At 46.3% G+C, this 14,564-nt stretch overlaps 1 protein-coding gene across 2 annotated transcripts; it reads right to left on the minus strand.

Annotated features, from left to right (window-relative positions):
- Positions 1 to 10,551: 10,551 nt before the first annotated feature.
- LOC147635692 (BTB/POZ domain-containing protein At5g48130-like) lies at positions 10,552 to 14,113 on the minus strand. Of its 2 annotated transcripts, XM_086802228.1 has the most exons (5): positions 13,973 to 14,113; positions 13,481 to 13,777; positions 13,176 to 13,245; positions 11,647 to 12,933; positions 10,552 to 11,413 (listed from the first exon to the last, which is right to left on the minus strand). In XM_086802228.1, exons 2-5 carry the CDS (start codon positions 13,756 to 13,758, stop codon positions 10,727 to 10,729), a joined length of 2,322 nt encoding a protein of 773 aa, XP_086658354.1. In that variant the 5' UTR covers positions 13,759 to 13,777; positions 13,973 to 14,113; the 3' UTR covers positions 10,552 to 10,726. The 2 variants fall into 2 exon arrangements, with proteins under 2 accessions (XP_086658354.1, XP_086658353.1); XM_086802227.1 differs by lacking the exon at positions 13,973 to 14,113 and having other exon boundaries at positions 13,481 to 13,806.
- Positions 14,114 to 14,564: the final 451 nt, after the last annotated feature.

Below are 14,564 nucleotides of genomic sequence, written 5' to 3' on the forward strand. Positions count from 1 at the left end.
GTGTGAGATGTGAACCCTAAAAAGTGTGGAAACAAAAAAATAAATAAATGAAAGTGAATCCGTGCACCCAAGGTGTCAAAAATGGTGTGCCCAAAAGATCAAAAAATCTGCACTTATCTTTAAAGTCTTCTACATAACAGCCACCATCAGGGAAAAACCGGACCTGCAAACCCTACTCAATCATCTAGCCAACAAAAACCAGATTCTTTGTAATGTTCAAAACATGAAGTACATCTGCAAGGTACTTCACCTTACCATCCTACATGGACAATGGCACATCTCCAACATGGGAAATTGGATGAGCAGTGTCATCCCTGTTTCAACAAAACTTGTGCACCTCAAAAATGTCTCAAAAATGTAGTGCTACACTTGTGCGCAAGATTGTTGACAAACATTGGCTAACAAAATTTGTGCACAATGTGGACCCTCGAAAGTGTGCACCTTAGAAATATGCATAAAAGACAGGTCGCCAAATTGTGGATACCCAAAATTGAGTAAAATGGATGCATAAAATGTGCCCCCAAGAATGTGCATGAAATGTGGGCATAAAGTGTTGGAGGGAAATGTGGGTACAAATGTGAGCCCCAAAAATGTGGGTACAAATGTGAGCCCCAAAAATGGCATATGACAAAAATGTGTATTCCCAAAAATGTGGCGTAAAATATGCATGCTCGAAATGTGCAATAAAATTGTAAGAAGTGTGAGAAAGGATGTGCACAAAGTGTGCGGCCTAATGGGTTGGATGGTTTTTCGTTTTTTTTTTCTCTTTTCTCTTTTTCTCTTGGCTTTTTTTTTTTGTTTTGCTTTTGCTTTTTTTTTGGGGGCTTTTGCTTTTGCTTCTTTTTTTTGTTTTGGGTGTGCCTCCTCATGTAAGGAGGGAGGGCTAGGGAAGATTGGTGGGTGAGGCGGGGACCCGGGGTGGTTGATATAATTTGATACAAGAGCTGTTGACCAATGTGAGTGCCTACCCATCCAAAGTGTGGACCTCCACTGTGCCTTGGGGCAAAATTGCGTGGACTATGAACGGGCCTTACCATGCGAGAATGAGCTTTTTGGCTTGCTTGAGGTATTGGGCTTGGTAGACAAGAACCAAGTCGCCTTCTTTGAATTACAAACAACACAAGTGATGGTGGTGCCATGCTTTGCGACAGTTTTGTTCGGCGCCAATGCTTGGCTGGCACGGGCACGGGTTTCGTCAAGGATAGAGAGAGCTGCAAGATGCTGGCGTTCTGTGAGAAATAAGGGTCGGAGGAGTGTGGAGAGCCCTTTCTGCTGAGCTCGAAGGGGGAGACTGCTGCAAGACTAAATGCGAGCCAAGAACGAAGTGTGTTGTGTGGTGGCCTTGGAGGTGTGCAGTAGGCCCAAAGCATGCCAATCAGGGCATCCGGCCATTGTCAAGGATGTTAGTGGCAAGCCTTGCGAAGCAACCTACACAAGACCTTGTTGGTGGTTTTAGCTTGACCATTAGCGCGTGAGGATAATAAGCACATGGCTCCCTATGGAAGATCTGTGAGGAGGGTGGTGATCAGATCATTGACAAAGTGGGTCCCCCGATCTCTAGGGGGCAACCAAATCGAGCAAAGATGTGCTCGTACAAAAATTTAGCCATTGTCTAAGATGTGTAGTGGCTATGGCCTCAACCCATTTAGTGGCATAGTCAATGGCCACAAGTATGTATTTGCATCACTGCGGGTGGGCCATGGGTTTGATGGGTCCCACAAAGTCCAGTCCCCATTTTTCAAATGGAGACCATCCCAAGGAGATGTGGAGAGGTATGTTGGCCTGCTTGCTCGGCTTGGGGGCACACCGTTGACAAATGTCACAAGATTGGGCATGAACCCCTGCCGACAATCCTTGAACATGGTGGGCCACCAGAGACCTGAGTGAAAAAGGTGTATAGTAGTGGTGTGACCAGGGTAGTGACCCCTAGATGGACCATCATGAGCATCCTGCACAAGCTGAGGGACTTCATGTGGGTTGACACACCGACGGAGGACACCATCCTGATTGGCTTGTAGAGTTGGCCAACCACTAGTTGAAATGGATGGTTTTTCAGTAAGAGCCGATGTGTCCTTTGGAGAGAGACCAGTCAAAAATTTGCATGTGGACAAAAGAGTAACCACATCCCCATACCAAGCGGGGGCATCATCTACCTTGAAAAGAGCACTATCAGGAAGATCATCATCGATACCTGCAGGGGTGGCGGGCTCGCCGAAGTCGATGCGGGAGAAATGATCCGCCATCACATGGTGTTTGCCGAACCTCAAAAGGATCTCAAAGTCGAACTCTTGGAATAAGAGAAGCCATCTCCACACTTGGCCCGTCACTTAGGGTTTGTTGAGGAGTTGTTGAGGAGGTACTTTAGAGCGTGATATCAATGATGATGAAGTGCACACCTAGTAAGTAGTGGTGAAACTTTTGACAGGCATACACATGGCCAGAGCCTCCCTTTCTGTGGTGCTGTAGTTTCTCTCTTAGAGTTGAGGAGATGAATAGCATAGTAGATGGGCCGGTCAATCTAGTACTTCATAGTACTGGGTTGGGCTAGCACTGCACCCATGACAGTGATGCTGGCATCTACATGCATGTGAAAGATGATGGACCAATCGAGAGGGATGAGGATGGGTGCTTGAGCGAGACAATGCTCAAGATAGGAGAAGGCGGAGGACTTAGGGGTGGGGGACTAGAGGAAAGGGGTGGTGGGATCGATAATGGGTGAGGGGTAGGGCTATGTCTGCATGCATGCGGATAAAGTGACGGTGATAGTTGGTGTGCCCAACAAAGATCTAAGTGCCTTGATGTTTGAGAGGAGGGGGTAGCCGCAAGATGGCAACTATCTTGTCTGGATCTGGAGCGAGGCCTTGGGCTGACACTATGTGGCCCAAAAGTGTGCCCAGCACAGCCAAGAAGTGACATTTGAAGGGGTTGAGCCGGAGACGAGAGGAGTGACACTTACCAACACAAAGACCAAGGCTAATTGGTGGAGGTCGTCAATAAAAGCTTCCAGGCACGTTGCAAGATGTGTCCTGGTGAAGTTGGAGGAATCATCCACAAATGCTCTGAGAAGGCTCATGAGAAGTTCCCGAAAAATGTTGGTCACAAGGCGTTGGAAAGTAGCTGGGGCATTGCACAACCCAAATGGCATTTTGTTGAAGAGGTAGGTGCCCCATTGGGGGGGGTGACAAAGGTTGTTTTGGTCTGGTCATCTGGATGGATGGCCACATGGTTGTAGCCACTAAAACCATCCATGAAACTGTAGAGAGCGTGACTAGCCGCATCTTCCAGCACCCTGTCCATGAAAGGGATTGGAAATCCATATTTTATTGTGGCCTTGTTGAGGGCACAGAAGTCGACACAGGCTTGGATTTTGTTGAGGGCACAGAAGTCGACACAGGCTTGGATTTTGTTGGTCTTCTTCTTGGGCATGATCACCATGGGTAAGAGGCACTTCGTGTGTTCCACTGGGGCAATGATTCGAGCAGCCTCCATTTTCTCTAGCTCCACCTTCACTGCTTCTGCATACTTGGGGTTTAGTTTGTAGGCTTTGCCCCAAACTGGTCGGGTACCCTCCCACCAACAAAGATGGATGGTGTGCACGCCTATGTCGGCTAGCACATCGTCCAGATCCTTGTAGGTCTAGGCAAATACATCCTTAGAGGAGTGGAAAAAGGTGGTGGCCTATTCGAGTAATGTGGGGTGATCCTATAACTAGGAGGCCAAGAGAATGGGACATGGATCCTTAGGGGTGCCTAGATTGAATTCCTTTACTGGGTCTTGACATGAAGGAAGTGGGAGGGGCTCCCCAGTGGGGCTGCTGAGAGTTAGAGAGGATGTCGGGGTCATGTGCAGGTTCTTGGTCCCAGGGGGAAGTCACCAAACTGCCCTTTTGTCCAAGATGGGGGTAGTTCCTCTACAGGAATCGGGGGCTCCACGGTAGCCATAACGTTGGGCAGGCCCAAGATCGGTTTGGCTATGAGTGTGCCTTCCTTGTGACTCAACCCTTGGTGTGGTGGTTGATGGTGCAGACATGATGGAGGTGGAGTGCTTGCCACGTCGCTTATCAGTGATGGGCTCGCTTAGGCTAATTACCTCAAAGTGCTCAATGGTGGGATCCTAGAGATTGGTGACTTCAGGAACCTCCATGATGTCCAAGAGAGATCCCCTATAGCAGCCTAGAGCTAGTAGTCCAAGAGCTCGGAGTCTTCCCCATAGGGCACTACACCTTCCTCCATTGGCGTGGGTGCGACCATGGCACCCCACACGGCTTCGTTTGGACCTTCATGTAGCACACCAACACCTCGCAACCACGGTTGGCCAATCAGCAAGGAGTATGCTCCTTTAACTTCGGGAAGACGGATAACCACAAAATCTAGATAGAAGATATCATCTTGAATTTGGACTGGCACTCACTCCACCACTAGCCCAAGAGGTGTCACCTCATGCCGGAGTTGGAAATTAGTTGGTCTTGTGAGATGCAGATGAGTGGCTTTAAGAGTGAACTCTGGCATTAGGTTGACTCTAGTATTAGGTGTCACCTCACGCCGGTCTTCCATCCAGACATGGAAATTGGCTAGTCTAGTGAGCGCAGACTTTGAGACTGAACTCCGGCATTAGGTTGATTCTGGATCCGCCATCCACAATGGCTCCAAAGAGAGGGGTTCCATTGATTTGCACTGTGAGGCGAGGGCTTTTGAAATCGGTGAGGGCGTTGATTGCATGAGTGATGCCCATACATTTTGCTCCGTGGCGGCTCACCACCTGGAATCTTTGACCCTCCTCCAACTATTATAGTAGCAGATCCAATTACACTCGGGTAGTGGGGCTAAATTGGAGCAATTGGTAGAGTGACATCCTCTCCTTGAGTAGGTTGGCCACGGAAGCTGGTGAAGGTGCAGGGTGGGGAGTCACAGAGACGGCTAGCCCTCAGTCACATTGAACGTGGGTGGCACCTCCTGAGGATCTTTGAGAGTTTGCAAAAAGGCATGATCCACCACATGAGGAGAGATGTTTGAGGGGACTTCACCTTGCTCCATGGAAGGGTTTGGTTCTCCAAGAGCCTTCTTGGGAACACGGGTGACCACACCTATGGTGGGGTGCTCCACAAGAGATGAGGGTGTAGAGCTATTGGGGTTTGGGGACACTCCCAAGGTGAAGGATGGGTGAACTCACACCAAGGGGAAGGTGTCGGTCAACTTAGTAGCACTTCCCACAGTGAGTGGCGGCTGGCGCTTGGAAGGTGAAATCAGTGGAAGCACCTACACGTTGCTTCGGGCAGTCCTAGGTGTAGTGATCCTTAGCCTTGTGATGACGGGCACGGGGGTTTCCCTTCTGGAAGGGGACATTGACCTTGATAGTGACCATACTCCCCACAGTGGTAGCATAAGATGGGATGGTTACGGCGGGGAGCAGGTGGGCGAGGAGGCCGATTTTTTGCAATGGTGACAGTGAGGGTGGCAGGGGCAGGAGATGCTAGGGTGGAAGGTAAGGGTTAGTGGATGAGGGAGTGTGGGCATATGCAGGAGGGGCTGGCTGATAGACAGGTGTGGTTGTGGGGGGGGTGAAAGATATGAAATGACTGGTGGGGGAAGCCGACAGAGGAAACTGTTGTTGGTGATGCAATTGGTGGAAGCCCTTCAAGTAGTAACAATCCATGTCCTCATGACCGCCTTTCTCACAGAAAGAGTAGTACTTTCTCCGTGGTGGGCACTCTTTTGGGGAGTGCTCTGAGGCTTGGCAAATGGCGCACCACACTGTCTTCTTTGCTTCTTGTTGGCCCTTGAGTTCTTCTATCTCCTTCTCCAGCAGCTAGGCCAAGGTGTTGTCTTCACTTTGTGCCTTGTGAAGATTCAGTGCCTCCAACTACCGTTTGAGGATGGCCACAAGGTCTTCTTGTGATGAAATGACGCAAGAAGATGAGGAATTGTTGTCGCGCTCAAACATCAAGCGCGCATTCTCCAACTGAGAGGCCAACTTCTTAGAAATCCAATAAGGTGGTAGGTGTAGGCCTGCTTTCTTTGATTTTTTGTTGGGTGGATCAAGGCAAGGCTTGCAACACCCATTGCTTGACCATGAAGTCACCAAGGTAGGCCAGCAAACCGAGACACCAAGACCCTTGTTCATGTCATCAGCTCAGACACGCTCTCCCCGGGCAAGAGTTAAAGTCTTCCCAGGTCTTAGAGAATGCGGTCTCGGCCTGAAGGTATCCCTCAAGCTGGGCCAGTCCACGAAATGATCATTTGTAAACTGGCTAAACCACTTGTCAGCAGAGCAGCTGAGCTTTCTAGAGTGGATGGAAATAGAGCCAAGTAGGTGTCCTCCCTCTCTAGATCACGGCTTTTGCACATAGAGATGAAGTGCCGCACGTGGTCATCCCCATCTTCCGAGATGTGGAGCCTTTAAACGTGGGGAGCTTGATGTTAATCTGGCCCAACACCACGAACAAGGGTTCTGGGGGGCAGAAGGGTTGTTCCCAGGGTGACCATGATTTATTGTGGCCATGGGTTGAGGTAGAGGAGCAAGAGGACTTCTTGGGGGGCACAAAGTTGATTGGCCGCTTGCTATGGCATTTGACAGAGAGGGGACTCTTGATGGGAATGATAGAACTAGAGATCGCATGAGAGTGTGTATTGGGTATTCAGAGACGATGAACTACCATAGACTCAAAATTTTGGGAACTCCTAACTCACAAGAGTCCGTAGCAGGATTGCCAAATTTTAGTGTACCTGTAGCGTGCTCGGTTGCCCGACGTGTCGGCACACGAAAGATCACTAGGGTCCTGTCTAGGGCAATATACCCTCACGGGTTGGCACATGCTAGGGAGATGGCGACCTCTCTATCCCACTCCACTATGCACTCACACAAACTTAAGAACATAATACAACACGGGAACCAAGAGTGACATGCACATGCACAAGACTGAAGTCGACAAGAGTTGGAACAACACAAAACTCTGTATTCCATTGGGAGTCCTCCCTCAATACACCAAAGTCTATCTTTATACAATGGGCATGGCCCCTTGGGCTATCACGAGCCAAGTGCTATAAGTGGTCACTGACAGGTACTATTGGACTAGGTGAGAGGCACTAAGCACAAGTGGGTAGCTAAAGATTCCCTCCTTGTGTGACTGGTGGTGACCCTTTGGGGTGCTCGCATTTGAGGTTCACGAACTTGGGGGTGCCCGACTAAGGCCAGTGAGGTTGGCTACACAAAGATCCATAACTTGTAACAATATGAGGTGCCGTGTAAAATTTGTCATAAAAGAAAACTCCTCTCTCAGCCAAAGACTTGCTTGATCTTACTTTGTATAGGTGCTCCCAATATACTATCAATAGGTGCTCCCACTATACTATCAATAGGTGCTCCCACTATACTATCAATAGACTACCAGTCTACTAGGTTTGAAGGATATATATATATGTACAGAGAATGTAAGTATAGAAATGAAACATAATGCATTAACATAATGTAAAACACATTGACATACAGTATGGTCTATGGAGTGGGATGTCAATAGGCCAACATTGCAAACACAATTCTGAGTGCATGTAGGCATGTATATGAATCCTATGTTAGAGAGCTTGAAATATTTAACTCTGCCTTTCAATGAACTCATTCGTATAATTTTTTCTCTTCCTTGTCTATAACATAACCCAGCTACCAATAGAGATGGTGGTAGGAATCTATCGATGATTATCCATATCAAAACTATTGTATACTATAATAGCTCTAGTAGAGGAGTAGGGACACCTAGGACATGTGGTTTCCATTGAAGCAAATAGAAAGGAAAAGTAGATGCAAGCAGAGAGCTAACCTAAAATGCAAAAAAAGAAAGAAGAAGAGACAACCTCCAAATCATGCAAAATTTTTATAGGGAAGAACATTCATTAAATGAGTTGGAAACCTCGAAGAGAACATTTTAGAGCAAAAAATTACCCATATTAAATGAGCTGACAACACTCAGTAGTTTTCATATATATTAAAGAACTAAGTGTGCTCTAAGTATTTTGAAATGCAATTCACATGTCTTTATTAATAATATATTCATAAAAAGAATATATGAAAAACATTTAGTTACCAAAGTTTCGTTATAGTGGCTCTCTTCCTATTGGTCCAAACCCTTTCTCTCTCTAGAGGGAAAAGGCCCAAAATTGAGTCAAATACTCCCCTAATGTAAAAATAGGAAGCAATTTTCTAGCTATAGGATGGATTCCATGGCCATATAATGCTAGGGAGCTTATCCACCTTCGTGGTGTGTGAATCCATAGGCAGTTGTAGGCACTCATCTATATATGTGATATTAAGGCTAAATAAGCTAGCATCACCTCTAGATCTCCCACAACGTGCAGAGGGTACATGTTGTGTCTATAACACTCGCACAGACCATTGCTCGTAGTTAATCGTGACTATGAGATACTCAATGGACTCACGTGAGTCCATGCTAAGGAGGATGGGATGCTACCCAAATTAAAAGCTAACTCTAAGTGTGAAAGGTGATCAAGACACTAATAGTGATTAGGTGATGGCCTAATGGAGATTAGGGCACAAATCAAGCTAAAGGAAAATGAACACAAGCTTTGATGGAAAAGTGAGGCTGATAACTATATTTATACATCTCGACTGAGTTAAGGTTAGGGTTTTTTTCAACCACCTTGTGCTACGTGTCTCAACCAAGTTACGTATAAAATGCGTGCCTTTTAAAATGTGTTTGTATGACCGATATACAGAGCATGTGATACACAATGTGCCATAGCATAGCATGATTGTGTATAGCTTGGCATCAACATCCGTGCAGGTGCCACATAATTCAATCAAGTTACGTAGAGGATATCCACTATGTAACTAGTCACCTTATGTGGTGCCTACATGGATGTCCACTGTGTAACTTGATCAAGTTACACACACCATACTCAAGCTCTTGGGTGTGGCACATATGGTGGAGTCCATATCATCGCGAGCTAACTCGATCAAGTTTTCCCCCCATCCTCAATTGGAGGACACTTGGCAAAATTGCATTATGCAGCATAAGTCAATCGAGTTATGCCACCTGTTGTTTTTCTCGCAGTGTCCTTATCCCAATTTCATATTAGTGGGACAAATGTGATCTACCCATCCACTAGCTTTCTCTTGATTGTGTAGTTATGTATCTTTAACTACTTTGATGGTTTTGCACTAGCTCATTAGTTTTTCTCTCAATTGTAAGTCAATCATTGTATAGCTACACAAGTACAAGCTTGGCTTAAGGCCTTGTATGACGAGATGAGCAAGAGTGAGGTTAATGTGCTGTACTGCAACAATATTTGGAAAGTAAGGTGGAACCTCAATACTTGGATGAAGATATGGAAACTGCTGTGGGAGCTGGATGTTCTTGTGAAGGTTTAGACTTTTCTATGGAGGGTCTATATGTGGGCCCTTCCCATTGGATACAAACTTCTATAGAGGAACTTCACTTCTTGAATTTTCCCTAGATGTAGGAAAACTATTGAAGATGGCAAGACATGCCTTTTGGGGTTGCCCTGCTATTAGGGGGTTTGGGGGTAGGATTGATAAATGGGTCCTATGTTGTAAGGGGGTAAAGGGACCCTAGGGGGATTGGCTGTTGGGAGTTTGGTTGAAGTTGAAGGGGCTATTAATCTAGTATTTAGTCTTATTAGATATTGTTGCCTCTGGGAGATCTGGAACTCTAGGAACTTGTTGATATTCCAAAGGGTCTAGTCAGGGGCTATATATGTTAGAGTTGATGTATCGATGTGTGCATCAATGTGGGTCTGTACATAATGTAAATAGAATGATAATTCTTTTGTTGAGATAGTTCAGGAGGCCTTACAGGTTGGGATAGGTTGAGTTGGTTCCAGGCTGCTGAGATGTTAGCACATACTAGGGTAACTAAAGAGAATTTGATATGTGGCAAGGTTACACAGGGATAGATTTGAAGACAAAGCATCCAAAACATGCATCTAAAACAAGAAGATGGTATCTGAAGGAGAAGCAACATGTGCATACATTTCTGGTTTTGATTGAGAACCCTCTTGGCATGAGACCAGATGTGAAATTTGGACTAAGGAAGACTTTATGGAAGAGCAAACCCCCAAGGACTGCACCACTGACTCTTTGCTTGTGGCATGTATGCAGTTGGGCAATTATGTATCTTAGGAACATTTATCTTTTGTTTGGGAGGAGGAGAGATAGGATCAAATTTGTAATCTACTTAATAGAGAGTGGGAGTAGGGTGGAAGATGTAAAAAGAGATCCTTTGTAAATGGTTGCTCTTATCTTCTTATAAATATAACTATCTTTTGTTCAAAAAAAAAAGGCTTGGCTTATATATAATGAAAATAGCGTGATGCTATTAAAATTATTTTTTTTGGGAGTCGTCACATGCGATAATTTTTTAGTCTCTAAAGTAGTTATTTTACGATATGTGAAGGGCCAAGGCACACATATTCCTCTCTTACACATGCCCCATTTTAAATTCAACATTCTCTTGTTTATTAGTTCAAATTCAATTGTCTCGGTTCATGTGCATTTGGTTCAATTGTGTTATAAATTCTCTTGTTTATTAGTTCAAATTCAATTGTCTCGGTTCATGTGCATTTGGTTCAATTGTGTTATAAGCTCTTGAACACGTGTGTCATGTAGGCTTGTCACGCGTGTAGAGTTTGTTTGTACAGGCGGATTTGAGAACAATTAAAAGAGAGAGAGACTCGATAACTAAATCTTCACCATGAGCTCAAAAGGAGTGGTGATGCCGGCTAAGTGTACTAGCACTTGGTGGCTCGACTGGCGATGCTACTGGCGGTAGGCAGCAAGCCGGGGCGGATGGAATCCTTTCATGTAGGGGTGGCCCCATATGCATGCTGCTTGCAGAAGGCTCCGCGTTAGCAGAGGCCGCGGAACGACGGCCCAGGCAGGTGAAGCGGCGGCGCCATCCAGATCGCTCACTCGAAGCCAATGGCTGTGATACAACGTTGGCTAGAGTCATGCCGGCAAGGCCGCGTTTGAGCCGGTGGATCTCCTCTTCGAGTGTGAGGAGACGGCTGTGGAGACTCTCCACGTTGTCGGGGGAGTTTGCGACGGCACCACCCGTGAGGAGGCTGGGGAGGTGTTGGGTCTTCTTCTTTTTGGCGTTATCAAGCTGAGTATCGGAGGAAGGGGTGCTTGCCCAATTGGTGCTGTTTTGTTGGTGGTGGTGGTGGTGGTGGTTGCAGGAGGCGGAGCGTTGTAAGAAGGGACGCGCCGGGGTGGCGGCGCTGGTAGCGGCGACGTGGAGCTGATGCATGAACATGGCCTGAACGATGATTCGCAGCGGCATGGTCTCATTCTGGACGACCTGAATGCAACACTCCGGGGACAGCTTTTGGCAGTTGAGTGTCTTGCAGACCGCCAGCCGCTCTTGCTGCGACACCTGCGGATGGGACTGCATGCAGGGAAGGAAACCAACGTAAATTTCACTCTGAAAAAGGAAATTGAAATCTGACATAAGAAAATTCAAGAAAGTGAAATTTGATTAAATTGACAAATAACTATGGGGCACTAAACATGATATAAAAATATATATATATATATATATATATATATTCTCCCCCTACTTGATGACTCCGTGTTCTTGCTAATTGGTTTGCTAAACACCTTCAAAATGGTGATGCTTGCCTGTAAGTAGCATTCGATGGCTTTGTATAGGAAGTCGTGCGAGCGGCGGGCAGAGGGTGGCACCACCTCCGCCAGCTCCGTAAACTTTCGCACGGTGAGAGCCGGATCGGGCGCAGCGTCCGCCAGGTAGTCATCCCAAAGCGCACCAACGGCCGAGGTCGGATCTCTGTCGTCTCCTGGCTTTTCCGCTGCACCGCCATGATGGGACAAGAACAAGGTGACGATGTGCCGCATGCTCTCCACCTCCTGCATATCTCGGCGCCGTCGATGCCGATCATGAATATGGCTGTGATTATCACTATAATGGTCTCCCATTAGTATACAAGGCAGCACAAAATCGCTCATATTTGCATGCTGCAGCCGCCTTGCTATAATGCACTCCAGCTTGAGCTTGCATTCTGCTGCCAGGCCGCCGCATGCAAGAGCGCATTTCAGCAAACCGAACAGAAAGCTGATCACCGGAAGGGCAGTTTCGTTTTGATTGAATGTCAGCAATCTCACCATAGCTTCAAGGTGATCAACGACAGCTCCATGACTATGATCGACAGCGCAGGCTGCAGGGTGATCTGGTGCCTTAATCTTCTGAATTAAAGCTCCGTCATCATTGATTTGAAAGCAAGAGAAGATGGATTTTTCAGCATACTGTATTAAGGCTGCGATGACGTGCTTCTCTTTCATGCCAAGTCTGCGGGCGGCGGTGATTATAGGGGCGAATTGGTAATGGGGAAGCTCTGCTAGGTCATGGATCCAAGCTAGCTGATCATCAGTCAGCTGCACTAGGGTGCAAAGGCAATTGCGGGTGCTTCTCACCTGGTTCGCAATAGAAAGTATCACAAAGGAAGGGTCGCCATTATCCTGAAAGCTAAGGTTTTCATGTAGGTCGTGGATTTCGACAGCGTTGGCCGCTTGGCCGCAGGCCATGGTGGCCAGGGCTTCTACACATTGGTCTACAATGTGGAGGTTATCGGCGAGCGGACGCAGGGTTTGACATTGTTTTAAGACGAGGAGAGCGTCGCTCCAGCGCCGGAGCGCCACCTGGCGGATGTAGATGTCGCACCGACGGCTGAGATTGCCCCGGCTGTAGTCCTCCGTCATTTCGAGGGCCTCGGCGGCGCACCGGACTGCTGCCACGTTGGCGGGGCCGAGCGCTACTCTGCCCCCGTAGCAGAAGCTCGCCGCCACTTCGAAGCTCGCGGCGCCCCCCGGCCACCATCCCGCCGCCAAATGCACCTCGTTCGACTCCATCAGCTGCCTCTTAAAAAACCCGCTCAACGACACCAGCGGAAACTGTACACAGAAACACAATTCCAATCAGAATTTTGAAACAAATGTAACATGTATCAATAGAAATCAACCTAGATTATAATAATCAAAGCGTTATTGAAGCAATCGCATGCTTTTTCTCTCTCTCTCTCTCCAAAGATAACTGAAAAATGATTTCATACTTTGCAGGCACAATAAATCTAATCAGGTGATGGTCACACTTGAATCAAAGGAGTGTTAAGATAAATTTAAAGTTCTAATGGAACCTTATGGAGCTCGAAAACTTGGCCATCGACGTGAATAGAGACTGTTACGGGAAGTCCAGTGGCATCACACCTGCAGCACATCATGATATGAAGGATTAAGAATATACACCATCAATTGTTCTCTGCATGGAGTGGAATTATTCACGAAATATATAGGTTGCCATTGGATATTAGTTGTGAAAAGTAAAAGAATTATCTACAAATTAGTGTACAACAGGTTCGAGGTCATCAATTAGGAGATATAATTCACGTATAAACTTATAAGCTAATCATAGGCAATTATATTGATGAACTATATCACTCACCACGCACGAACGCTGCTTTGGAGGCTGGAGTCAGACGCATTTGCACTACATCTAGGCCCGGAGTAGGCAACGTTGATGCTAACATTGGTAATCTCGTAATCGCCCACGTTGAAAAGGTCGGTGTAGCTGCTGCAAGATTCATCGCTAGATGTTTCTCTGCACACCTCGTCATAGTCTTCGTAGATGGTGTGGACGATACCCAGCCCATGATCATCATGCAGAGCTGCTCCGAAGGGAACCATGAAGTTTGAAACGTCTTGCGACTGATCAGCCATCATCCTTTCTCGTCTCCTACAACTGATCACAGAAGGCTAAGCTTCTTTTATCTATAAATATATTGGTCATGATCACACTAGCTATAGAAGAAGCTCACATGAATCGAGCCGCGATCGAACAACATTATTATAGCAAAGCTTGACATTAGGGTTTCCATGAATTGATTTGATCCTGAGAAACTATTGTATATATTCTAGCAACATTGTCATGACTCACCATGCAAGCTTAGACTATGTCTGCATCTGCTGCACGTTATAATAGCTGCAGACAAGTTACTACAAACCCAAAAGCCAAGGTATTAATAATTAAGGCTTTCATGAACTTAGAGAATCAGGTCATCCAAATGATCCAAAAGCCAAGGTATTAATAATTAAGGCTTTCATGAGCTTAGAGAATCAGGTCATCCAAATGATCCTTAAAATACATCCAAAATAAGCAGAATCTAATATAAAAACAATATAGATTGGGTTTAACATAAGGTTTGCATACGAATTTGACAGGAATATTTTTATGCAAGCTTAGACTGTTTCGTCCCAAACTGTGACAAGTTGACAACAAAAAACCAAAAAAAAAAACTATTCTAAATTTGGCCAGCAGGAGGGCTTGCACGTGGCATTTTGTCAGGCAAGCAGGCTGGTAGTAATTGCAGCTCGCCGCCAGAATGGCTTTCTACGTCCGCATTGTTGTCTGTATTGCAATTAAAAGCTGTGGTTCAAAAGTCGTGCTGAATTTTGCCTTCTGAAAAGCCCCTCGTGCTCGCACATGAATTAGATACCCTCCTTTTGGCTCCTCTCCTTCATAAGAATAT

The sequence above is a fragment of the Cibotium barometz genome, chromosome 9, assembly GCF_041138505.1.
Source record: "Cibotium barometz isolate CiBa-2024 chromosome 9, ASM4113850v1, whole genome shotgun sequence".
Taxonomy (NCBI): domain Eukaryota; kingdom Viridiplantae; phylum Streptophyta; class Polypodiopsida; order Cyatheales; family Cibotiaceae; genus Cibotium; species Cibotium barometz.

Excerpts from the sequence above, each read along its gene's own strand:
- LOC147635692 (XM_086802228.1), bottom strand. The coding sequence starts at position 13,758 with ATGATGGCTGATCAGTCGCAAGACGTTTCAAACTTCATGGTTCCCTTC. Across the intron at positions 12,934-13,175 it reads AAGTTTTCGAGCTCCATAAG|TTTCCGCTGGTGTCGTTGAG; the intron begins GTTCCATTAGAA and ends TTCTGTGTACAG. Across the intron at positions 11,414-11,646 it reads CCATCGAATGCTACTTACAG|TCCCATCCGCAGGTGTCGCA; the intron begins GCAAGCATCACC and ends CCCTGCATGCAG.